Source organism: Callorhinus ursinus, unplaced genomic scaffold (genome assembly GCF_003265705.2).
Source record: "Callorhinus ursinus isolate GAN/ISIS: 27379988/994484 unplaced genomic scaffold, GSC_fseal_2.0 scaffold39, whole genome shotgun sequence".
In the NCBI taxonomy this organism is placed as follows: Eukaryota; Metazoa; Chordata; class Mammalia; order Carnivora; family Otariidae; genus Callorhinus; species Callorhinus ursinus.
The window spans coordinates 10,540,619-10,565,195 of record NW_027397101.1 but is presented as its reverse complement, the minus strand read 5'-3'; the positions used below and the strand labels follow the sequence as shown (position 1 = coordinate 10,565,195).

The 24,577-nt window shown below is 36.0% G+C and overlaps 1 protein-coding gene across 24 annotated transcripts in view; it reads left to right on the top strand.

The window, feature by feature from the left end:
• PTPRD (protein tyrosine phosphatase receptor type D) overlaps nucleotides 1–24,577 on the top strand; it is a 758,123-nt gene that overhangs the window by 544,817 nt on the left and 188,729 nt on the right. For 13 of the 24 annotated variants that reach the window (XM_073880761.1, XM_073880763.1, XM_073880762.1 and 10 more), the window contains 4 exons: nucleotides 15,622–15,810; nucleotides 17,773–17,790; nucleotides 19,395–19,505; nucleotides 22,924–23,193. In XM_073880761.1, coding sequence (XP_073736862.1) covers nucleotides 15,622–15,810; nucleotides 17,773–17,790; nucleotides 19,395–19,505; nucleotides 22,924–23,193 — 588 coding nt within the window. Of the gene's footprint in view, nucleotides 1–15,621; nucleotides 15,811–17,772; nucleotides 17,791–19,394; nucleotides 19,506–20,511; nucleotides 20,938–22,923; nucleotides 23,194–24,577 lie in introns of those variants that run through there. The other 11 variants (XM_073880782.1, XM_073880774.1, XM_073880773.1 and 8 more) reach the window with 2 other exon arrangements.

Genomic DNA, 24,577 nt, shown 5'->3' with positions numbered 1-24,577 from the left:
ATAAACATTTCAAAACTATGATTGTTCTTAAATCTCTATCATATTAAAACATGCCAGGAAAACTAACATACCAGGAAGGGTTTTTGTTGTGTTTTATTTTTTGTCTTTACTAGAACCCTACTTAACTATGTTTCAGGAAAGCAGATTAGGTCTTGAGAGGAGGGCATATATCTAAGAGTCACCTGAAAATTACCAGCGGAGGTTTGGGGAGCTGTGAGGTGCGAAGCAAGGTCAGGGTTGGTAGTAGGGCTGGAGAGATTGGCTTTATTGTGTGACTTTGCTGCTATTACCAAAGAAACAATGGAGTTCATATGATGTGCCCAACAGCTTTTCAGCAAATGGAAGTCTATAGGCTTTCATGTCTAAGTCATCAGCACTGAGGAGGGGAAGAGAGGGTAGGGGGCAGATATGATAGTCATTAGAAAAAACCAAATTGAAAATATCTTTTTCCCACTGGGTAAACATTCTTGATTATATTTTATGTTCTTCTGAGTCAGTTCCTGAGAAACTATAAAATGTGCCCATTTGATTATAATTTTCCCATGAAACCTGTCATGTATATTTTACAAAGCTGTATGGTATATTATTTTATCTTTATAACAATAAGCACTTAAAATGGCATTAGTTATTTTAGGGATCGGTAGCTGAAATACAAGTTTTTACTTCCTTTAGTGAATGCAGATTATTTACTCAGCAGCCTCATCACCATCATCACTGAGCAGTTGAAGCAGCATTAATCTTGCAGTAAAACATAAAAACCATCCACTTGTGCTATGGAAAGAACAGTGGTATATGTGGGCTTCCTGTGCCAGTGAATTCAAGGCTCAGATAACTTTTTCGCTTGTCAAGCTGCTGTCACTTTGTTAAGAATTAGAGATTGTGAGATTGTATGTTTTCTAAATTTATAACAATATGTCAGTCTATTGTAACTAAATGAAAATGAACAACTCTGGATTGTTTTCAGGATGTTAAGGAAAAGGTTTATTGTATCACTACTGAATATCTTGTCATTGGACACTTGTACCTATTTAATTGGCATGTAGTATATTAAAATGTAAAGCCATGAGTTATCTTTAAGGAGATTCTTTTTTTTTTTTTAAGATTTTATTTATTTATTTGACAGAGAGATAGAGAACACAAGCAGGCAGAGAAGCAGGCAGAGGGAGAGGGAGAAGCAGGCTCCCCGCAGAGCAGGGAGCCCAATGTGGGACTCAATCCCAGGACCCTGGGATCACGACCCGAGCCGAAGGCAGACGCCTAACCGACAGAGCCACCCAGGTGCCCGGCATGTCTTCATAGGAGTACAACTCAGATTATTTTCCCTTTTATTCAGGAGGCCATTGACTGTGATACCTGATGTTTAGTGAGATTCTTCTCTGGCTAGAGAGAAAAATACCCTGACACACTCAGCTCTCTTAAGATTGAGGGAATTAACTGTGGGGGGGGGGAAATGGACACAAATCTCTGGGTATCTCGATACCATTCTAGACCGGTGCCTAAGGAATCCCTGGCACATCCACAGCAAGAATGTTGAGCTCACTTTTGTACAGGCAGAGCCAGTCCTTTCTTGCCTTCACCCTGAGATAAGCATATAAGGAAGCAAATGGTATATTTCCCAGCCCCCTCTGCCAGGTCCTGAAAGTAATTGTGGGTCAGTATTTGGCAGATAACTTGTGCTCGGTGCTGTGCTCTACCCTGGGAGAGCTACCCTGGTAAGGAATAGACGGAGTCCAGCCTTCAGGGGTGCATGTCATCTATTACATAGGTGCCTCAAATGTGTGACATTTTTCCCAAAGGGGAGACAGGACTGGAAATGTATTCTTGAATCCATCACATATTTTTAGAAAACCATCCCTGATAATTGTCCCTGATTCTCCATCCTCAAAATATCAACAAGTCATGTAAAATTAACCCTCAAATTATTCTTAGCTCTCACAACATATGCACATATCAAGTCACCACGATGTAACTTTAAATACCTTACAGTTTTATTTGCCAATTATATGATAAATAAACTTGTCAGTTATGTATTTCAATAAAGCTCCACCACTTACCTGGTATAGGTTTGCCCTTATCTCATCAAATTGGCCTTCCTACATCATTTCTGTACCCCCCACCCCCCACCATGCAATGCATTTTTCACACTGTAGTTAAAAGGATGTTTTTCAAAATGGAAATTTGGTAAGTAACATACCCTCCTAACACATAAGTCTGTAGGCACTTAAGTGCCCACACACTTATCTCTAGCTCTAAAACTTTTTTTTTACCTTCTATTTGTTTTTAGGAAAAAGACCACAATCCTTTATGTAATCCCCTCAGGCTTTGCCTAAAACGCTTTTTGTCATTTGCTGAGCTTAACCTACTATTGAAGAAAATCTAGCCTTTAGAATTTTGTATATGGAGGCCTGATACCTCTCCTAGCAGCAAAGGTTATGGGATTTTTGGTGGAGATTTTGGTCATTTTTGGTAGGTTTTCTTCTCTCTGGTTATTTTCTAAATGTCTGACTTCCTGTTAGGTAGCATGTTAATATTTTTGACATATCAAAATGTACTGAATACATTTCTACATTTTTTTAGAGATTTTGCATTTATTTTTTAAAGATTTTATTTATTTAGGGGTGCCTTGGGGGGCTCAGTCGATTAAGCCACAGACTCTTGATTTCGGGTCAGGTCATGATCTCAGGGTCCTGGGACTGAGTCCCATATCAGGCTCTGCACTAGGAGGGAGTCTGTTTCTCTTTACCTCTGCCCCTGCCCCCCTTTGCACTTGAGCACACTCTCTCTCTCTCTCTCTCTCTCTGAAATAAATCTTTAAACAAAAGATTTTATTTATTTATTTGAGAGAGAGGGAGAGAGAGAGCCCCCTCATGTTTGCATTTACATATGATATTGTTTTTGGGCACCTGGGTGGCTCAGTTGGTTAAGCATCTGACTGGATTCCAGCTCAGATCAGGATCTCAGGGTTGTGGGATCCAGCCCCACTTCAGGCTCTGGGCTCAGCAGGGAGTCTGCTTGAGATTCTCTCTCTCCCTCTCCCTTTGCCCCTCCACCCCCCATGCATGTGTGCATGTGCTCTCTCTTTCTCTCTCTCTCTCTCCCTTTCACTAAAATAAATAAATAAATAAATAAATAAAACTTAAATAAATAAATAAACCTTAAAAATAAATATGGTATTGTTTTAGTAAGTTTATGTAAAGAGGGAGGCAAATTCAAAAAATTAAAAAAACATAGTTATAAATTTCTTTGGGTAGAATCTATACATTGACAGCTTGTGATTCTAGAGGCTTAAGAAAAAGTCTCATATGCTGACAAATATAAAGTAGTTTAATTTGGTAATTCTTTGGTGTTAAATTGAAGCACACTTTTGGCATAAAAACAGAACATTATTTGCATTTAGGGGAAATTATCCTCTGTAGATATACAACACATTCTTGAAACATAAGTTATATTTAAAGGTTTATTCACATGCTCATATAGTTTTCATTCTGTACAGTAAAACATTTTATATATTTGTTTTAAGATTTGATCTTTTTACTTTCCAAGATAGCCCTTGAAGAAAACTGCCATCACCTGTTTTCAGAATCTCTCTTCTCCCTCAGATAGAACAAATACCTACCAGTTTGCCTTTAAAATTATGAGAAAAGCTAAAATTTAGACATATCAGAATAACTTTATTTTTGTGCTTGTTGCTGTTGCCCCACTTCCCTAAATGATCAAAGCACAGAATGGCAAGCATTTTGCTTTACAGTGTTGTAGGTCTGGGGGGAGAACTGTGAAGACCTGGAGGGGGAGGCAGATTTCTCCTGAAAAATTTCAAAAGCCTGGCTTGAGAAACAACACATGGATTTCTGAGACTCCTGGGTGTTGAGTCAAGTGGACAATCTTGTAGTTGGAAGGAAGCAAAGTTCATCTTCTATCTTAACTTTGTCAGATGCTTTCAGAGAAAAGTAATAGTCTATCCACTTCACATTTTCGCTTCTCTAAGCAAAAATTGTAAATCTGAAATTATTTTTTAGAGTATTGATTTCTCTGCATTTTCTTTTCATGAGCTTGCCTTGCTCTTGAATCACCACTCCATTTTGTTCATTGTTTAGCATCGATAGTGAAATATTTGTTAAGTTTTAATTTTAAAGGCATTTACATATTTCCAGACTTAAAGATAATACCAGAAGATATTATCATCATTGGTATAAAATCCGTAACAGCAGAAATATCTGTTAACTAGTCTTCATGTTTAAGAGGGCCTCAAATGAAGTATGTATTTAGGAATATTCTTCAGAATTGGAACAAACTGCTTGAGTACATCCAGCTATTTGGAAGCCTTGGAGATAACTCTTGTACAACTGAGATATTAATAAAATAACCTAAAGATTTGTAAAATCTCATTTATTTATGATAATATAATTATAGCAATTTATTTTTATATAATTTTAGAATTTTGAAACAATCCCAGTCTTATAAGAAACTGGAAATTACAAATACAAAGAACTTTTCCTGTACTGTTTGAGTTTAAATTGATGACATGACACCCATCACCCTCAAATACCTCTATTTCTCCAAACAAGGGCATTCTCCTACTTGACTACAATATAATCATCAAAATCAGGAAGTAAATATTGATGCAGCATAACCATGTAATCCTCAGATTACATTTCAGCAGTTTTCCCATTTGGGTTTTACCACGTGTCCTGTTCAGGTTGCTCTGATTGTCCTTTGAAGCTCCAGTTCAGAATATACTTTGACTTTAACTGTCAATCTGAAAAAGCTGCTCAAGGTTTCCTTTGACAATCCTTGATCTTGATAGCTTTGAAGATAACAGGTTTGTTATCTCATAAAATGTTTTCATTTTGGGTTTTGCTGATGCTTACTTTCATCATTTTTAGATTATGAATCTTTGGCAATAATACTTTCTTAGTCTGTTCAGGTTGCTATAACCAAATGCCATAAAATGGGTGGCATACAAGCAGAAATGTATTTCTCATTGTTATTGAAGTTGGGAAGTCCAAGATCAAGTCGCTAGCACATTTGGTGTCTGTTGGGACCTGCTTTCTTGTTCATAGAGGGCCCTCTTTTGAATGTGTGTCCTCACATGGAAGTGGCAAGACTCTCACTGGTATCTCTTTCATGAGGGCACTAATCCCATTCATATGGGCTCTCCCACCATAAGCTAATTACTTCCCAAAGGTCCCACCTCCAAATACCATCATATTGGGTGTTAGGATTAAACATGAATTTTAGAGGGATACAAACATTTAGCCTATAGCAAATACCATGGAAGAGATTTATGTTTCTCTCAACACATGATTTTGATTTGTCCATTATTGATGTCAACTTTGTTATCCTAAGGTTGTTTTTGTGAGTCTTCTCAATTGTAAAGTTACTCTTCCTTTCTTTGTAATAAATGCCTATAAGGGGTTACTTTGGGAATACGTAAAGACACCATTCCTCCTGAAACTTTTCTATTTATTCATTTGTACCAGTATGAAGTCGTGTCTTTTTATTTTAATATATTATAATTTGTTTATATATACATATATAAATTTCGATGTTCAAAATGCCCTACGTTTGGCTAATGAGAGCCCCGTCAAGCAGGCATCTTTGCTTTTTTAACATGTCCTTGTCACTTTGAGCACTTTCCCCTGTAACGGATATTTCAGGTACATCCTGTATTTTTTTCTTGTCCTGGTACTGAATGGAATCAGTCCTTTCCCCAAGCAGCTCTCCTTCCTTTTACTAAAGGGTCGTATTTAGAGAGTCATATTTAAGATCTGGTGTGGCCATAGCTATCAGGTATTGCTGCTTCTAGCTTCTCTGGACTCACACAGATAGGACAGGTGTGTTGGTAAGTTTATATAACTTATAATTATATTCATTTCTGTATCAGTGTGTATATTTTTAAAACCACGAGTTCACACCAATGCCTTCAATTCCAGTCCACACACACTTATTCTAGTTTTCTTTTTTATATAATAATTGATGGCTTAAAAATCTTATTTTCATTTCTATTCGCCACAATACAGTGGAGCAGCCAGGATGAATGTTTTTCTTGGCCTTGTTTGATTTGAGCTCATTAGAATTTTTGAGTTTTACAGGGCTGGCAAGTAATGGAAACAGGAGCCAAACCCATAGAAAGTTCTTTTTCTGTGTTTACAATTTCTGTCTTTGCATCTCTCTTTCTAAAGAAACAGGAACTAAATTTTTGTACTTCAGCACCATCATTCATTTTTGCCTTTCTTTTCTTAAAAACAGAAACAAAAACAACTGATAGTATGATTTAAATATAAATTTGTGTTAAAAAGGTTTTTTTTAATTTTATCATTCAAAACATGGCAAAAACTTTGATAATGTACAGGGTATCATGATACCAGCTTGTTAATAAAACTAATAGAAAGCTGTGAGGTTTGTGAAAGTGGGTGGGCATTGGATTTTGTTATCTTAATCATATTTGCATTACAGGGAAGGGAATAAAACCATCACCCTGACTCCTAAATATTTGCTTTAAAATCCAAGAATTAATACTGTTAGGTAGGAGAGGATATTTTCGTATTCCCATGAATTCATCTAATTTTGGATCGCAAAAAGTGTGATCACTTGCTGAACCCAAACACAGATAAATAATAACTGACTTAAAGCATGTGGCATTGCAGCTACCACATTTGTAATCTAACTGGGTTTGTGCTCTGCTATGCAGACATTGCTTTGTGATTTATAGGATAATTGCATACATTGCTTCTAAATAAGTTTGTTTTATTCTGTGCCAAGAGTGCCTTACAACCTCCTCAACATGTGAAGAATAGTTCAGAAAATGGACTTTGCTCTGGAATGCTCTGTGGGTAGTTGGTTAGTATGCTGAATATTTAGTAGCTGCTAATGAAGCTCCTATCAGCTTATCAGTGTTCAATTTTCTATTCTTGCATGACATAATTCTATGAGAAATCATTGGAGACGCTAGTGCCCAGTAACTGCTCTTAAGAGATACCTAAATCCTCTGTGAAATAAAAGCTTCTCTGATTGATTTACAGCCATATTAAGACAAGCATACCATCTGTACATAATAACTTGCAAAGAGGAACTTGGACTAAGTATTCATCATATCTTGTTCATAATTACTTTTGGGGGGCCAGATCTTATATTTATTAAATATTCCATTTGGGATATTATTTATTAACTGACAGTTTTCTCCTGCTTTAGATAATTTCTTTCTGACTTAGAGTAGCCTTTGACTTATAATTAGAAACCACTTTATTTATATGTGTAATTTTTCAATTTCATTCATATGAATATCACTTTGATAATGGCTTAGGAGCCCAACTTTGCTGGAAAACGTTGATTTAGCTTTTATTTCTTTTCTTTTTATTTTTCTGTTTTCAGTCCTTTATTCAATACACTTGCAGGAAGATTGATTTTGAATACAGTCATGATGTCAAAACAGTACAAATTATACCCTGCTGCCATCTGGAATGGTGAAAATAAAAGCTTTATTTACATTGTTTTCTTTAAAAAAAGGAATAATAAATGCTTTTCCCCTCTTCAGGGACTATATTCTGGAAAGAAATGGTCCTTGTTTGTAGCCTGATACTTTGGTTTATTCCGAAAGATAATAATTTGAAAACTCATTTCCTGATCAGCAAAGTAGCAAATACTCTCGGTATTTGTAACCTCTCGGCCTTCTAACCACTGAGACACTGATCTGTCTCCTCTCCCAGACAAAGCTGTTTGGGATGGTCATTATTGGCCCCTTATTACAGTGGAGACCTCTGTGTGGCCTAAGGTCATAGGGTTGATATGCTGAGTCTACTGATGTCTAGTTCTCTGCTCTGTGTACTGTCCTTTGGTGTCTGCTCAGAACCAAAGTCCTGCCACTTATAGCCCTTCCTAGCTAATTAAACAGAAATTATAGAAGGGTTAATGACATAGGCACAGTGCTGAACTTGATCTCCCTAGGGAAATTATTTGATATTTACCATACTTTTCACACTCTTCCATTTCTCATGCACATTTTATTGGCTATGATACATCTCAGATTTATTTCTCTACCTGGAACCAATGCTAAACAAATGAGAAGCCAATTGATATACATCAAAAGGTGGATTTTCTTAAAAATGTAGGACTGTTTTTAAAATTATTATTATTGCATTCCATGGAACTTTAGTCTTTTCTGCTTAAAAAAATTTAAAAAAGGGATGGCTGGGTGGTTCAGTTGGTTAAGCATCTGCCTTCGGCTCAGGTCGTGATCCCATGGTCCTGGGATGGAGCCCCTCATCAGGCTCCTTGCTCAGCAGGGAGCCTGCTTCTCCCTCTGCCCCTACCCCCTGCTTGTGATCTCTCTCTCTTTCTGACAAAAAAAAAATACGACCAGCTATTCAAATTATTTTCGTTGTGCCTTCCATTATAGGTTGACTTTGATTAAGAGTTCTCTCACTGTTCATGATGAATATTTATTTAAAGGACAGCTATTGGCATAGAGGAATCATGATGAAGTAAAAATACACCAAATCTAGAGTTAAAAGATTTTTTTTTTTATTTTTGCTGTAGGTATGATCTGGAACAAGTAATTTAATTTTGCTGAGTCTTTGTTTTGTGTTTGCAGAAGATGGTAATTATGATACACCTTTGCTTATCTCAGGGAACCCCAGTAAAGGCTCAAATGGTTTCATTGTTTTCAGGCATTCACAGTAAAGCTTTTCTGTCCCAAATATTTAGAGCTATTTTTTTTAGTTCGTTTTTGGGAACAAATCATATGACAATATGGATTTGTTTTATTTCCACTGTTGATTAATCAAAGAATGTAAAATCTCGTTCAAAGGGAGAAATGACGGCTTTTATGAGCTTTGAAATGTTACTTGACACAGATACTGCTTTCTAAATTCTAGATAATCCTTGTGGGTTTTTTTTAATGATTTGCATAGAATATTTCCTATTTACAGTTTATTGCTACAGCTTTTGTTATATCAGTACTTGGAGTCACATGACTCTGTTCTGTCTATTGTGGGAGCCTGGGATTGAGTAAGTGTATATATGCCAATATTTTATGAAATGCCAGACACTAGTCCCAGGCAGTGCTAGCCACATTTAATGCGTTATCTCATTCAGTCCTCCCATCTATGAGATGGGTCCTATTCTCACTCCCAAGGAATCTAATTATTCTGCAGATACAAATAAATCACAACAGTGTTGAGATTCCCTGGATTATTTCGTACCCAGTACCTGGCCCACAATTGGCATAACAGAGACATTCCATGTATATCTATAGAATGAAGGATGCCATCTATTGACTAACCAGTAGATTCTTAAAACTAATAGTTCAAAAGCTCTTTTTCTTTTAATTTAATGCAATTTTCATAAATATGAAAATATTTTATTATATGACAACCTGAACACCAACATATTTAAACTTTTCAAGAGAACTTTTATTTTTTCATAAGTATAAAAACATACTGGCCTTGTGTGGCATAGATTAGTACTGTTTCTTTAACAGGTAGAGATCAGATGCCTTTCAATATGTTTAAAGGCCTACCACTTTAATTAAGAAAATATTCATTATATGATCCATCTAACATTTGACTTTTCTAATTTAATGAAAACTCTCCTTATCCCTTCATCCTTCAAAACAAAAACTAAACTTTGGAGCTTCTCATTACAGTGTGAATGCCTAAAGTTTAGGATATCTAGCCATTGAGAAATTTTTGTTCCTGTCAGTGAAAGATGACCCTGAGTATTTGCCTCAACAGACAACTGAGTGATTTATTTGGGTTTTATCATTAGTTTGAACGTCAATAATTTCATTTTTCTAAAGATGACATAACAGCATAAATACATATTTTCTGTATTCTTTTGAATTTCATTGTGTTTACATGTAATGTTTTTGTTATGTGGTTTCAGTTTTGACTTGTAGGAATTTACAACCAGTATATAGAGGGAGCCTTTCTATAAAATTAGATAAAGCAGGCACTGAATTGTGTTTTTCCAGTGCAATAACTGCACTAAATTATAAAAGGAATCAGGCATGAATTGCACATCTCAACCAATGAAAATTGTTTACTAATTGAATAAAACTTATGTCTATAAAAATAAATAGCCATTAATGACTATTTTGGTGAGTCTGTAAGTCTCATACTACTTAAGACACTATAAAAAATAGAAGTTATAAGATAGTCTTATGTCTCTTAGACATAACCAAATTGGGGAGGCCACATATTTAGCCACAAAACCATTAAAGAATGATTAACTGTTTGCCGTTCACAATGATGTGGATGGAACTAGAGGGTATTATGCTAAGCAAAATAACTCAATCAGAGAAAGACAATTATCATATGATCTCTTTGATACATGGAATTTAAGAATCAGAATAGAGGATCATAGTGGAAGAGAAGAAGAAATAAAATAAGACAAAACCAGAGAGGGAGACAAACCTTAGAAGACTCCCAATCATAGGAAACCAACTGAGGGTTGCTGGAGGGGAGGGAGTGGAGTGATGGGGTAACTGGGTGATGGACATTAAGGAGGGCATGTGATGTAATGAGCACTGGGTATTATATAAGACTGATGAATCGCTAAACTCTATGAAACTAAGAATTCATCATATGTTAATTAATTGAATTTAAATAAAAAATGTTAAAAAAGAATGAATAACTGTTTAAATGAATGGCATTAAATAAACCCAGTAGGAATTCAGAGATGCCACATGAGTGAGTGCTGAAATGTTTGCCACAACTCCCTAAACGTGTGTATTTGCAAATGTTTATTGTACACTGTCATGGTTACAAAGGAAATAACACAGAGCCCAGTCCTCCATGAGCTTATGAGTTCAAGTATACTCATTGACTTATTAAGGGGTTGATTGATAACACCAGTTGAGGGCTTCAAACAAGGAGCCACTGAGAATTGTTTGGTATTCAGAAAAGTGATTCAGGGGGCTGAATTCTCTAAGAAAAAAACTACTTATCTGTTCCTCCAGATTCTGATTTCGATTGCACTACCATTCTCATCAGAACCTCTACATTGTCCATAATAACTAAATTATCAGGTGTATTTGCCAAATCTTTTAATGCTGCTTTTTTAAAAGCATACTTTTGATGTAATTGACATGATAAATTAGAAACATAGCACCATGGCAAATAATCCTTCATTGAAAACTTCTTTAAATCATTTGGGACCAGAGTCAAAGCACCTGTCTATTTGAATTCATTCAGAGTCTCAGCAAGATTTGGCAAGATGAACTGCTTGGGCCACCTTGGAAGGAGGCTGTGGCTTTAGCAGGCAATTTAGTTTTGTGGTTTCCTATCAAGTAAGAAAGGTTCAGTGTTTGCGGAATTGAAGCACAAGTAAAAACATCAAAAATTGTTTATGGATGAACAATGAAAGTAGTTTAACAGAGCAAATTATGCAAAAGCTTTTATTTGATCATTCACAGATATCTAAAGCATGACTCCCTACAAAACAGTATCTGACTATTTCCCCATACCTTCCATTCAGGTCCTGGGTAGGTCAGGGGTTATTAACACAAGTTCTGCAGAAGTGGGAAGTTAACTCTGGAAAATGCTGACATTCATGTTTCCCTTTCCTTAATGGAACTGTATGTTTCATTTCAGCATATTTCATTAAGACACCAAACAGATTCAAAGAATGTGCTATATTTCCAGGTCTATTATAGCTGCCATTCCAAACAAAATATGTACGACTTCCATGATTCACTAAGCACAAGTATGTAGTAATCTGCCCTTTAATGGCCTCTCAAAATGACAAACCAAATGGCTTTGTGAAGGTCAAGTCTGATTTAAATTGTTGATGAATTAATAGCTAATTCTGCATGATTGAATATTAATATGGAACAGTGATAAGTAAGGCACTTTAAAGCTTAATGAGCACATTAATGAATAGGACAAAATGTTTTTCTTTTCACCTCATGTAAAAGTTTAAAGCTGCTAACATATTGACAATTTGTTAGTTTTTGATAGCTGCTTTTTTTTCTGTAAAAGTTTATGTGGTTAAGATGTAAAAGGTATTGATTTTTTTTTCCCCAAGTTCCTGGTAGTATACATTGATAGCTGTCAAAATTGATGTTATCAAATGGCCAAGGCAGTTTTATATAAATCAATAATAAATGTAGAAGGTGAAAAAAAAGCAATTAACATCTTCTAAACTACACCCACTGAGATAAGCAGCCCAATTAGAAATTTCATTATTTCTACAGTTCGTTTTATGTTGAATACTGAGTTTTATTGCCAAATACCTGACAGTCAAACTGGAAACAAGCCACAACTGTCAACGTGTAAGAGTTCTGGCTATTTGAATCTGTTACATTGTGATGTTTCTCATGAAAATTTAATGAAGAAAGTACATTCAAAGAGATTCTGTGCAAAGGGGGGATGGATAGAATTTAATTACCCTTATTAAAAATAAGAAAGGAACACTCTTTACATCCACTGTCCGATTAGTATGCAAGAAAGATTATCTTTGTTGTGCACTTGTGTATATGAAAAGGGAGCTCTGGAGTGTTCTTTATGAGCCAAGAAGGAAAAAGAAAGGTCATGCAAATGTATTAGACTGCTTTGGGTAGGGCACAAGTCAATTTTGTCAGCTCTCCCCAAGGTGAGGACTTCATTTCTTATAAATGGTTATTAATTCTAGATTTCTTTAGTAAGAGCCTTTAGTAAGTGGCAACAATCTTAAGTCTTTGACACTTGCCACTTGGTACTGAATATTGGCTTGGTTCTTCAGAGAGATGAACCTGTAGAAGAAAAGTAATGACTAGTAGGTCATTGTTAATGTATGCTAATGTAACTAGTATTCAAAGGCCTGGGGGTAGATACAACGCCCTGGGAAATGCAGAATCAGTTCAAGGATCTCAAGGTGATTTTTTATTAACCTAAATTGGTGGTTTTAAATATGGAAAATAACAAAATCTAAGAGCTTTTAAAAAAACTCATTTCTAGGTAACTAAGCCAGTGTAGTTGACTTTGGAGCACTTGAATTATTTTTTTCCTTTGAAGCATTTTCTGTCAATAGCTGACAAGTGAGATGTTTAATGTGATGTGTATGGTACAATGGCTATTGATCTTTATGCTTTTGTTTTTTAAGTAACGGTAGAACTATGCTATAGATGTAAATACATCATACTGATGAAACCTTTAAAGTCATAAAGAACAGCCTGATGAAATTCAAATGGAGTAGGTAATCAAAATTAGTCTAATTTACAAAATGCTCTATTCCATTTGCAATTTTTAACTTTCCAACTTGGAGCCCTGAAATATCATCTTGAAATTTCATTCTTAACTATTGTTTCTGACACTTGTCTACCATAGACTTCTGCTTGGCTGATGATGTGTAAGCATTCAAATAAACAGATTGTATTCCTGCTTCCTCAAAACAGTCATATCTTTCAAATTAATTAAAATGTTGCTCATTGAAGTGAACTATTTTTATAACTTTTTTAGTCTCCAGCTGTAACTAGCTGGTGGGACAGGAAAATATTCTCTAGTGAATTGAGATGTCAAACTCAACTTGCCTTAGTAGCTTCCATTGTTCTTTCATAAATCTCCCTGCGGGAGAGCCAGGGTCCACACTTTTCCCTGTTCTCTTAGCCCCACAATTTCTCTTACAATAATCTGGAGCTGTTGTTGAGGGAAACCTTCCCTTTATTGGGAGGTTTATTCTTTGGTAATATTTTAACTTTCATTTATTCAAAATCTCTCTCTATAGTCCTGAGCTATTTCTCTGATCAACTCTTTACCAGAAGTAGTTTTCTACTATATGTAGTAGAAAAACTTTTTTTTTCCAGTTTTTAATCACTAGGATATATTTATATTTAACCTTGGGAATCATTGGAGGTTCTATTCAAAGTTGAGTAATCCAGGGACTCCAGGGTGGCTCAGTTGGTTAAGGGTCCGACTCTTGATTTTGGCTCAGGTCATGATCTCAGGGTTGTGAGATCGAGCCCTGCATCAGGCTCACGTGCTGGGTGTAGAACATGCTTAAGATTCTCTCTCTCTGTCTCTCTTTCTCAAAAAAAAAAAAAAAAAAAAAAAAAAGTCAAGTAATCCAGACTAGTATCATGGCAAGGGATTTGGATACAAATGAGACATGGAGGAACACATGGTGTAGGGAGATAAACTGATGATAATAAGTACAAGAAAATGGATTTTAGTTACTATACAATAGCTCTGAGGAGGAAAATATTAAATATATTTGAGAGGCTTTTTATTACAAAGAAGGTGATTTTGGCTGCATGGCTTTTCAGAGACACAGAGTACTTAGTGAACATGATTTGTCTGGGAAACGGTTAAGAATTACAGTGTGAGAAGAAAATTGCCTGTGGGGGATATCATTCATGAGAGGCAGAGAAAAATGGGGCCTGATTTAAAAGGATTTTGCTAGCTAGATTTAGGAGATTGAGTTTATCGTATAATGATAGAAGGGAGACAGTAGAGAACACATAGATCTGACTGACAACACAGTGGAAGCATCAAAATGGAGGCTTTTCCCTAGAAATTATAACCCAGACTTCAGCAAAACTCATAGGATCATACAAGAAATTGCAGGCTACAGCCAAGGAAAAGTGAGGTGCCATATCTGGTGAGTCCTAATTTTTTTTCTCACTGGTGTTTGTGCTTTTGAGTAATTTTGGAATTGGAGGCTCATGAAAATTAATCAGAGGTAATGAAGGAGGGTTGATTAAATTAATGCCAGACCCAATGAGAATTTGAAATGTTTCCTAATGGTTTTCAAACAAACAGCCAAGTTCTAATTTGGATAATCATCATCACCCATATAACTCAAACTCCTTCAAATTTGAAATTTCTTCAAGATAGAATATGCCTTTCTAATGTTGGCTGGAAGATCTGGTAATGCAAGTTAGTCATGTGGATCATCATGTTTAGGGGATTTAAGAGGACTTTAATTTTGCAAGATCTAAGATCTAGGACATTTTTTTTTAAAGATTTATTTATTTGACAGAGAGACAGAGAACGCAAGCAGAGGGAGCGGGAGAGGGAGAAGCAGGCTTCCCGCCGAGCAGGGAGCCCGACTCGGAGCTCGATCCCAGGCACCCTGGGACCATGACCTGAGCCAAAGGCAGACACTTAACCAACAGAGCCACCCAGGCACCCTGATCTGGGACAATTTTGATATAGGTTAGGGAGAAGTGAACTTTGGATGAGCTGAGGATTCAAAATTTAGGAATTTCAGCTCTTAGTGACTGAAAATGGTGTAGGCCTTTGGAATAGAGGAAAATACTCTCTTACTCTGAGGAATATACTTCCACTTGTTCTTAAAGGCCCATTTCAGAGCCTCCTTTGGTACTCACTGACCTTCTCAGGCACACATTCTGTAATTTCTTTTCCCTCCATCATGCCAGAGAACCAGATGCATTTTTTCATCATGGTCTTTATCACATGTGCCTTAGCTCTTCGTCAGGTTATTGGTCTCTTATACAGAAGGTGCATTCTTCTGGCCAGGAACAACATTGTGACATCCTAATCTGATAATGCAATGTTGCCAGGTTTGTATTAGCTTCTCAACAAATGCTGAGTAAAGTAAGGGGAAAGATTAGTGGGCAAAAGCTCTTGAATCTTGAGTGTCTGACTTGTTAACATAATGTTTGTATCACCTTTTGTCTTGCAGAGGATCAAATTCCCAGGGGCTTCCCTACCATTGACATGGGCCCACAGTTGAAGGTGGTCGAGCGTACACGCACTGCCACCATGCTTTGTGCAGCCAGTGGGAATCCAGATCCAGAAATAACTTGGTTTAAAGATTTCTTACCTGTGGACACAAGCAACAACAATGGCCGTATTAAGCAGTTACGATCAGGTAGGGTCTTGTTACTGTTTCCACTAACTCTTAAGATATTTTTTTTTAGCTTTCTCTTTCTTTATTTTTATTTTTATTTTTATTTTATTTTAATTTTTTGGTATTGATTTTTCTCCCTCTTCTCTTTCTCTGTTATTTAATGTGTTGTCCATGTTTGTGATGTCATAGCCTGTTTCAGAGTCTTTCTCTCTCTGTGTTTTGCAGCTTCTGTTTAATCCTCATTGCTCACTGCTGTGACTGTATTTTTGATAATTCTTTAATTTACTGCTTTTTGCAGTATTTGATGGATCCATTTTCTCCTCTTTCTTCTTTCTCTGTTTTCTTTTGGAACAAATTTATTTCAACATTGGACTTCATTCAGAACTTGCAAGGAGCTCCAATGATTGTATCCATTAAAAACCAAAAGATTCATATTAAACACTAAAATGATTCAGTTTTATTAAAGTGTGTTTTATCTGTCTTTTCTGCATTTGAACTCATCAAAGTAACAAAGTTTAGTAAGTTTGGTCACATCTGCTTCCTTTTCACTAATACATAAACCACAGAAATGTTATCTCCTGAGTAACCAGATGTATTTTGCAAAAGTCCTTTACCAAGTACCAATGAAAGGAGGGGATTTTGATTAATTTTATTATTATATTATTGTGAGTGAGCATTTTCTACACATAAGCCACAGTAGTGTGCGCCCACACTAAAGAGTTTTGAACCCTCCAGTGACTGGATCTACAGAAGTCTGCTTTTGGTGTAGACTCCAGCTTTTGCTGCTTTCTCCTCTCTCTCCCTGCTGCCCTTTTGTCCCTTTCCCATCCCCATCCCAGGTTCATTCCTTTGCTCTCTTTAGATTAAAAATAGAGATAATTCTAAATTTCTTAAATTTTAGAGCCTGTCCCTGGGTGATTTCCCTGGGACATGTAGTAATAAGCGGTTTACTTTGACGTTGGGAGTAATATTGATATAGAATTCTAAGTTGTTTAACTTAACTGCCTGTCTTCCCAGAATTCTCAGCTTTTGACCTGTCCTGTGATGTTAAAGCGTCTTGTTAACTGCCTCTTTTGCTTGTTGTCAGCAGAATTGTGTAGATTAGCATTCTGTTATTGTAAATAAAGAATTAATTATTCACATGTAACATAGATGATTTAGTATATAAAGCTTTAACTCTGAAAAATTTGTACCAAATTATAAGGAATATAATAATATTTTTATGCTGTCTTTCTTCTCTCCGTATTTAAATCTCCAGAATCTATTGGTAAGTGCTTAGTTCTGAAGCGCACTTCACCCCACTAATTTCCATATCCAGAATATTATTATTATTTTTATTATTATTAATAAAATGCATGGCATGCATTTTACTAACTGTCAGTGTAGACACCAGATCTTGGTAGTGGCGCACACATGCACACATCCACAGAACTGTTATTGTAAGAACACTGTCTAGAAAAATAAAATAGTACACAAGTTGTATCACACAAATGTAGCATAGTGAGAAGCATAAGATATTCAATCAACAGTGTTTGTTTCTAGTTAGTCATTAGTATTTCCTACAACAGTATATATATATATGCATATCTATATATATACTTAAATAGATTAGCCAGTATTTTTCCTAAACTATGTCTTTAAAAAGTATTGTTTAGTTTTTATTTATTTTTTTAAGAATATGAGGCATATAAGATATGATTCTAACCTGATATGACCCCAGACCTAAGAACTCAGTTGCTTCTCTGAGAGGCAGCGATGCCTATTGTGGTCTTTGCCCTCTGTGGTATAATGCAACTTGCTTTTGTAATCTAATAATACTATCTAATATATTCCTGTTTTACCAGTATAGTAATTCAAGTTTCTTTTAAGACCTTATTTAATTCTGTAAATCTAATTTAATTCTTCTCCCCAGCCCTAGCCTCCTCCTTCTCGTACTAATGCTTCTTCTTTCTAATCTTATTTGCATTCATATTATCCACCCAGGTGGTACACCAATAAGAGGTAAGAGTGCTGAACTAACGTTCACAGAATGATCTTGCTCATTCTTTCTGTCCTCTCATTACTCCCATCTTTGTCCTGTTTTCAACATCATTCCAATAATATGTCCATCAACTTTATTTTTTCCCTTTGTACTGTTTGGTTATGATCAGTGACTCTCATATTGTGAGTTTTCCTTTTCTTTTCCTTTTCTCTTTGTTTTGTTCATTTCTTTCTTTATGGAAATGATTATTTAAGTTGTGATATGCTTCAAAGAAAGCATATCCAGGTCTCTAGACCACAGACCAGTCACAGCGTACCATCTGTCCCTCTTTTTTTCCTTTTCTTCTTCTTCCTTTTTCCTTTTTTCTTTTTTTTTCTTCTTTTTCCTTTTTTTTTTTTTTTTTGTCCAATCGGAGAAAAAAAAGATCATTTTTTTCTTCCTTAGCTGTTCTTGTTCTGGACCAAAGCCAAGATGGTCTGGAGAACAGTGGCAGACATGCAGAAGACAGCCTGGAACATCTGCTTTTTGTCTTTATCTTTCAAAAGGTTTTTGCTTTTCTTCTTCAATTCTTTTTTCTCTTACTGTCTTAAAAGTCAAAGAATGACTCCCCTTTCCACCTGATCCCACTCGCCTACAACCTGACAGCAATGTTTTTTCCCCCCACTTCTTTTTTTCTTGGATTACTCGCCTCTGGATTTTTGGATCTTCTGTCCTTCAGGCTATGGAAACAAAAGGTGCTCAGTATTCTTGGTGGTATGTGATATTGCTGGTTTTTCATACTTTGACTCAGTGTTCATTTCTTTTAGAATTCTTGTTTTGTATTTTTCTTGGGGCTTTGTGACACCACACTGCTAATCCCACTGGTGGATTTTGATGGGTGTCTTAAGGGATCCGCCTCGAGGTCCTCAAGCAGTGGTTGGTTGGCTCTTTCTCACTGGCATAGGCCGTGCTTTTTAACTTTTTTAAAACCTTCTAATTCAACTGCTCTTTGTTTTTCAGCAAATGTAATAAATGATTGTAAGTCGTGGCAAACTGTCTTTCTTTTCTTCAAAATCTGCATGTCTTAAGGGAGTTTTGTTTCTTTAAGTAATATTTTCATAATATATAATGACTAATTTTAATTTTTTGCTTTGTGCAGCCTTTTTGTACTTGCTGCGTATTTTTGCCTTTCTTCAGCAGAAGACTTTCTTGAAAACCCGGCCTGGTTTTTTTTGAGCATACCTATCTTTTGCGCCACTTTTGGTACCACAAAATGGAACAAAACAAAACAAAACCAAAAATTAATCTTTTGTTTGATTTAAAAGCCATACTTCCTTGAAGCAGTCTCACCCATCTTCATTTTATTAGTCTAGGAAATGAGAATATTAATTATGACTAGAAGTCTTGCTTGGGAAAAGAGATAATTGTTTTCTTATGCTAGCATTGATGATGTAAAAAAAAAATAATCTCTATATGTTTTTCTCATCGCATCATTTTCTGTCTGTGCACCTTAGCGAGAGATTGAATCGACGTTGAGCGGACCTTCGCTTTGCAGGGCTTTTCATATTGTTAAGAGGTTTAGCTTTTTGCTCTGAGAAAGCCTTCTCTGACCATCTCTTTGGCACTATATTTTATATCCATACAGGCGCCCTTCAGATCGAACAGAGTGAAGAATCTGACCAAGGAAAATATGAGTGTGTTGCCACCAACAGCGCGGGCACTCGCTATTCTGCCCCTGCCAATTTATATGTCAGAGGTAGGAATGACGTCACCCTGGCATCGCTTCCTCATTAAGACTCAGGGGGAGTTGAGAGACCCACAAGATCTATGTTGTTATGTCAGTAGGTACCAAGCTGATATGCTAGTAATTACAGTAGCTGAAGCATTTTAGTACATAGAGAATTAAAGATCTTAACCCTATTGTTAAAAAAAAAAAATGACGACTTTTGAGTAAAACCTATCCTGAGGCTTGAAGTTTGTAAGTATATTTGCATTTTTACATCTCGATTTCTACTTTTACTGCATTGATTGAACTATGCTTGGCATTTGTTTGAAGTTCTCTTCTTTTCCTTCTTTTTTTTCTGTTGCTGTTTCTCTTCTGTTTCCTTATCAAACCCTGAAATAATTGCTTGGTGTGCTACTAATCAGTTTTCTGTGCAACTCCAAGCATAAAAGTGTTTATGTCTTCAAGACCTCTGCTGCAGAGCTGTAAGGATAAAGCTGCTAACTTAAAAACAAAAAAACAAACAAAAAGAAAAGGTGCTCCCATGCAAATAACACAATTATATTTCCTTTCTTTTTATACTTTTTAAAATTTATGAACAGGTGGTTTTATGTATGTGCATATGTCTATGCATATATTTGCACACATTTTAAAAAGTTATTAATATTCTGAAAAGTTTAATTTTCAATTGCCCTGGAACCCTGATTGTATTTTTAACAAATAATCTTAGTTGTCCTTGGGACAAGAATTGACTTATAAGGATACATTCATATTTTCTCATAAACTAATATAAATGGTTACATTTTGAGCTTATGAATGGCTCTGCCTTTCATTTCAATTAGAAAGAAGTATTTCTTCTTCCCCAGAGTTTTCCAAAGCTGGTTCCTATAGCTTTTTGTTCAATGGAAATGCTCTTATTCCTGGTCTACGTGTCTGTGAATAACTACAAAAGGCATGGGTGGGGGTGGGAATAGATTAAAGACTGCAAGGGCTTTAAGTTACAATAAGATGGGTTTCCTCAGGAAAATACCTAGCTTGATTTTGAAATTTTTGTTTGAGATAATTTTGTTTCTGTGGGGCTGTTTTCCTCTCCTATCTTTCTCTGGAGTCTGGGGTGGGAGAATATGAAGAAACCATTTCTTCTCCAAATTCCTTGAAAGCCCCTTGATCCTTTTTCTTACAACGGTGACCTCCTTTGCTGCATGAGGCATGTGAACCTTCTTCAATGGAAAAATTTCAAAATGATGCTAGCTATTGTTTCTAATACCGTATTAGTCCATGAGGCGTTGCTAACGTTTTCAGCTGAGGTAGGAAGGATTAACTAGAGCAAATAAAGATATTCAAGTAGCAGTTGAAAGCCTTGATATGGCCTTTTTACTCTCTCTGTGTTTCCCTTGTTTTTCTCCTTTCCTCATTTCATTGTGTTCTGCATCAAACCCCCTACATCCCTCAGAGCTGCGAGAAGGTTGGTGTGTTTTTTACTTTTTACCCACCTTACAAAACTCTTAATTAAACCAATAACAAAGAATACAAATGAAATGAATGTAGCTGCATTGTGGTCTTCTTTTGGTTAATGGTATGTTTTAGCAGAGAATGCCCTGGCCATGGCTTCCGGTGCTTGCTGGTGGTATCTAACCGTGGTGCATGATGGGCGAGAATGTACCTGGGTGCATGGTAACTGGTAACACTTAACTCTCTCAGGTCCCATGAACTCGGTCAGTGTTCCTGCTTTCCTTCCTGCTCCACTCTTCCCGTCTCCTGCCTCACCTTAATTTTTGTCTTACAAGGATGCCTGCTGCCCATAGAATGACTTTTTGTAGTTGTTCCCCTAATCCCAAGCATGAAGACTAAACTATCCTCTATTTTCTTGATATGTTCTTTGACACCGTAGAGCCTCCCGTGGCTCCTGCTTGCTTTGTGTAACCTGTGAATTGGCTGCAGGAGGCATGCCTAGCTCTCTCTTCTCCTCTGCCTGTCATTCACCCGTGAGGCCATCACAGCAAGCCCTCTCGAATCAGTGGAGGTTTATCTCAACCTTAATGACAGCCAAAAAGTTTACAGACAGAATTATTTACTTATCATTTTCTTGGGGTTATGAGGTTGTTTGTTTATTGACTTATTTATAATTTAAAAAATCACTTTATTATCCATATTTAAGGTATGCTCCTAATGATTACCTCTTGATCTAAAATACTCTTCGTGTAATGTTTTGCCAATAAGAGCCCAAGATGAAGCCTATTTGTCTCTTGTCCTCTCCTTGTCCAAGACACATGTACTTAAGCACACATAAACATGCAGATTATCTGAAGCAGGAACACTGAACTATAATTGCTTGGTAATTTTTTCTGTGTTGCATTGCTTTCATATGACCTCTTCTCTCAATATCATGTTTCATTGTATGTTTTAGACCCAGTGTCCTTCCAATTGAATATAAGCATAAAAAGCCTCTTACCCGATTTTGTTACCATCATCTATGTCATTTTACCTTAGATATGAACTGAGTGGAATCTTAAATGTGAAATACCCAGCTCCCTTCCTGAATTTGCAATTCTTATCTTTGATAACCTAGCTTAATCTAATGTATTCCTTCTTTGAGCCTTATCATCACTTAAATCCCTGTTTCAGTCACTGTATTTTACCTCCTCCTTTTATGTTTAGTGCCGTTTCCTTGTTATTTCTTCTTTTGTCATTGTTGTCTTGGATTCCAGCCATTTCCCCATTGTCCTAAGCACGGGCCTCGAGACTTCATCTTGTGCATGCCTTGCATGACCCAATCCAGTATCTCTACTGGCATTGGCTTTGTTTCTTCTTCTGTGAGCATAAATTGATATGTGTATATATTTCCGTGTGTGTTCCAGTGTTAGTGGAGGTCTTGAGGCTGCATCCACTCTGAGTCTGAAAGCAAATAAATTGCACTTTCGTGTCCTCTAGATGATGTTTTCCAGGGTTGGGATGTGACAATGTGGTCCCACACATACATTCACATCAACTGGAAGTGCACAGCACTGAAGTTGGTTTTGATACTCAACTTAAACCTGCTGGTGACCTTCCAGCCCCCTTTTCTGCACATACATGCATGCATAAGATCTTTGCTATATACATGCATGTATGTGTTTTGTGTTTATCTTATGCATGATTTTTGTGTATTGTTAGTTTGTAGATAGTTTTTTTTGTTTTGTTTGTTTTGTTTTGTGGGGCCCTTGTAGGTCTGAATCAACTTTTGTATGAATGTGTCTAAGATATCAATGACTAAACTAAATACTTTTTTCTGTGTATACACATACCATACTTGTATGGTCTGTATTATCCATAGTTTTCCTTTGTTTTGTTTTTGGAAAATCCACAATATGTTCCAATTGTTTAATTGTGTTTGTACAGTGCATGTCATATGTTTAACAAGCCACTTTATCTTGCCTTTTATTTTATCATTTTCCCTTGTGTTTTGTTCCAGTTCGCCGTGTCCCACCAAGATTCTCTATCCCACCTACTAACCATGAAATCATGCCAGGTGGAAGTGTTAATATCACCTGTGTGGCCGTGGGGTCACCAATGCCTTATGTGAAATGGATGTTGGGGGCAGAAGATCTGACACCGGAAGATGATATGCCGATAGGAAGAAATGTACTAGAACTGAATGATGTGAGACAGTCAGCAAATTACACCTGTGTTGCTATGTCAACACTGGGTGTCATTGAAGCAATAGCACAGATCACTGTCAAAGGTACGCTTAATGGTTTTTGCTTTGAGGGTCTGGGTACATTCAAGTCTCCTGACTAATGTCCCTACAAAGTCTACCCTTGAAATTCTAAAATGAATCAATTCATCTGAGTTCAGTTGTCAAAGTCTAATCATATTTATGGTATCGTTTAAAATACACGTATCTAGGTAAGGAGATTCTTAAAAGGACTGATAGCCTAAGTAATGATAATCATCAGTATATTTAACAATACGCTGGGCAGGAGCACTAACCAGGCAGAATGAGAAACGTTAGACACTATCAACCAATATGATAGAACTGATGCAAACAGGTTTCATATTAATCCAGAACTCTGGTGAGAGTACATGATAGAAAAATGCAAGTAAGTATTAATAAATGCTCAAATCCATGAGGGCAAAAGAAAAAGAAAGAGAGAATTAAATCAACATGATCTAATAATAGATGTTTTAAAATTTTGATGGGTCTTGTCATTAAAAATCAAAATGTAAGTGGCATTATGTTCTATTTTAACTTTACCTCTTATCTTCTATACATGAAGTGCTCAAAAAATATTATTTTATTTAAGTGCACTAAATGTAACCAAAGTTACAAATATCACAAATATTTTTAAAACAAAGAAAACAAAAGTAAGTGTCTGGGGTACCAATTGTTTTTATAAGTTTTTATAGAATTCTTGAACACTTTTGTAAAAAGGGTCAGACTGAAGATGACTTTAGGTTCTTGCAAATGTCTGGAACTATTGCAAAAATGAACACAAATTATCTTTGCTTTCCAGGAAGTATGATCCTAAAAAATGTAACACACATGTTGTAATTGGTGTCATATCCCCCACCAAGCATATATATCAAATATATGCAATATAAAAAGCAATAATGTGACATGAGAACAAAAGTACATGCCATTGTCAACATTTTAGTCATTTAAAATAGTAATGTTGTATTGGATATCCATAACTATATTAAGCATACTTACACCTATCCATACAGTATAGGCACAAAACCTATACTGTACAATAAATGTGATAGCAAAGCTAACGTCTGTTAAGTATCAGTAAGCACACCTTTAATTAGCAATATTTTTACTTACCTTAATAATTCAGAAACACTTCTAGGGAAAATTTGGATCATCTACTTTTTGAAAAATGTCAGTCCAGTATATTTGAACATTTGTTCAAATGTCTTTTTATTATTATTTTCAGAAAATCCCTTGGCTAAATATTATCATTCTATAGTTCTTAGAGTAATATGCAAATATTGAATCACCTTTCTTATAATAACTATTTCAGTTTCAAATATTTGAAGGTTTACTGAAGACCTTCAAGAATTCAAAATCAGGAATCACATTAACTAATAATATCTTGTTCAACTTCTTATCTTTGTTTTCCAGG